General features: G+C 41.7%; 1 protein-coding gene across 1 annotated transcript in view; it reads left to right on the plus strand.

Moving 5' to 3' along the window:
* Window positions 1-352: 352 nt before the first annotated feature.
* Window positions 353-2,160, plus strand: part of LOC100533353 (pannexin 4) — a gene marked incomplete at its 5' end in the record, with an annotated part of 12,169 nt that continues 10,361 nt past the window's right edge. The window contains 1 exon segment of the mRNA NM_001204647.1: window positions 353-512. Coding sequence (NP_001191576.1) covers window positions 353-512 — 160 coding nt within the window.

The following is a 2,160-nucleotide window of genomic DNA, read 5'->3' on the forward strand; positions in this document are numbered from 1 at the left end:
ACCAGCAGCAACAGCATCACCACCACCACCACCACTATTCAACGTCACGCAAAAATATCTTCAATACTTTTGTTGTTGTTTCTTTTTGTTTCACCTCCACTGCCATTATCGTTACCACCACCACCACTGATATGAACTGTAACACTGCCAATACCGCTAACATAATTATTTTAAAAAAAATATTTCTTGTCACCACCACCGTCAACATCACCACCGTCAACATCACCACCGCCAACATCACCAACGTCAACATCTCCAACGTCAACATCACCACCACCACTATTAGACACGAAATTCTCAACGCCACCTACCCATTACCAAACTAACGAACTTATCCCTATTTGTTCCCTCAGGATGGACAGTATTATTGGGTCGGTGGGGAGAGTGGCCAATGTCAAAGTCCGTAACGACGACGACCTGAACGACCGTGTCAACCATCTATATACCACCGGCATCCTCATCATCTTCACAGTGGTGGTCAGCGCCAGGCAGTATGTGGGCGACCCTATACGGTGAGTGGCCCAGCATGAGCTGCAATCAATGTTTAGTTTTAGAAAGAGTTTAATTTTTAGTTTTAGTTTTAGTGAGTTGCAATTTAGGAACAGCTGGCACGATGTTGGAATACACAAAAAGTAATATCACACTTTTTCCTCACTTTTTCCTCACCTCCAGCTGAAGAGCTGTCCTTGTTTGTTTGAGTAAGAGTTTTTTGGTTTTTTTGGTTGTTTGTTTTTAAATTGTTGTCCTAATTGTTTTACGGCGCTTGCAACTGCATAAGGTCATATGAGCGCGCGGGACACATTAAACATTTTCAGTTGGTAGGACATTTTGAATTTTGCCCGGGTTGCGGCCGAAGCATACTCTTATCGATCTTAAACCAAGTTAACTTGCACACGGGACCTCCGACATGTACATCTTTCCTACCAGAAGATTAGGAGTGTGGCTGAAAGACAACTGTAGAAGGAGCCAAGGAGTAGCAGTAGAAAGGCTGCAGAAAGAGTCAGGAGCCCAGAGGAGGGTGCAAAGGAGGTGTGGGGGTGGGGGCAGAAAGTGGAGACAAAAGCAGACGACAGAACATTGCTAGAGGGCAGGAAAGGAGGTGACAGGAGGTGAAAGGAGACAATTTTAGAGAGGAAAATTAAGTCGTTACCTGGATTCGAACCTGGGACCTTTGAATGAGAGGCGAACACTTTAACCTCTAGGGCACTAGAGCCTCCAGTAAAAGTTTAACAGCACGTGCAGCACAATAAGGTCATATAAGTGCCAAAGATTAAAAGTGTTACACGAGAGTAACAAACAAAACCGAATGAGGAGGAGGTCAGAAGAAGCAAACCACTCCAGAGCACCTACCAACCACGTCCTGTTTGCAATTTAGGACGAGTTTGCAGGATAATGGATAGATCATATTTCTTTTACTGCTCCTTTTTTTCTTTCGCTGTCCATGCATAGATATCGATGATGACTAAAGCAGGACATGTTTTTGTGGTACATTTTTCCCAAGGTGGTAGACATAGAGAGAGCAGATTGCCTAATTACTCCTTCCCTCCTTCAGATCTTGACCTCCTTGATATACTCCAAAGAAAAAATCAACAGCTGTATTATATTATTAAGAAATATTTTTTTGGTGTACAGTGATACAAGTACCATTTATATAATTAATATCTTTATTTTTTTTGTTCAGCGTTTACGGCGCTCGCGACTGCATAAGGTCGTAGAATCGCCCGGAACACAATAAACATTTTTCAGTTGGTAGGGAATTTTGAATTTTGCCCGGGTGGCGGCTGAGGCCTATTCTTATAAAACATTTATATATTATGTATACAAATACATATTTTGACGTATAAGAATACGAGAAACATTGATCATAAAGAAAGAAAAAAGAAACAATGATGCAAAATTAGCAGACCAGGCCTTCCCATACAGAAAAAACAACCTAAAACAACAATTTGTTTTTGGTAGAAGATGGATCGCTCACATACACATACTTTAAGACAGGTGGGCTTACAAGTACACAGACTCACGCGTTCATAAACAAATGAGCACGCTCAGTCGTTTTATAATGCCCTACACTCACTCCGTAATACTTGGGCAAATTATGTGAATCAATAAACACAAACACACACACACATACACACACACACACACACACACACACACATA

The sequence above is a fragment of the Aplysia californica genome, unplaced genomic scaffold (genome assembly GCF_000002075.1).
Source record: "Aplysia californica isolate F4 #8 unplaced genomic scaffold, AplCal3.0 scaffold00001, whole genome shotgun sequence".
In the NCBI taxonomy this organism is placed as follows: Eukaryota; Metazoa; Mollusca; class Gastropoda; order Aplysiida; family Aplysiidae; genus Aplysia; species Aplysia californica.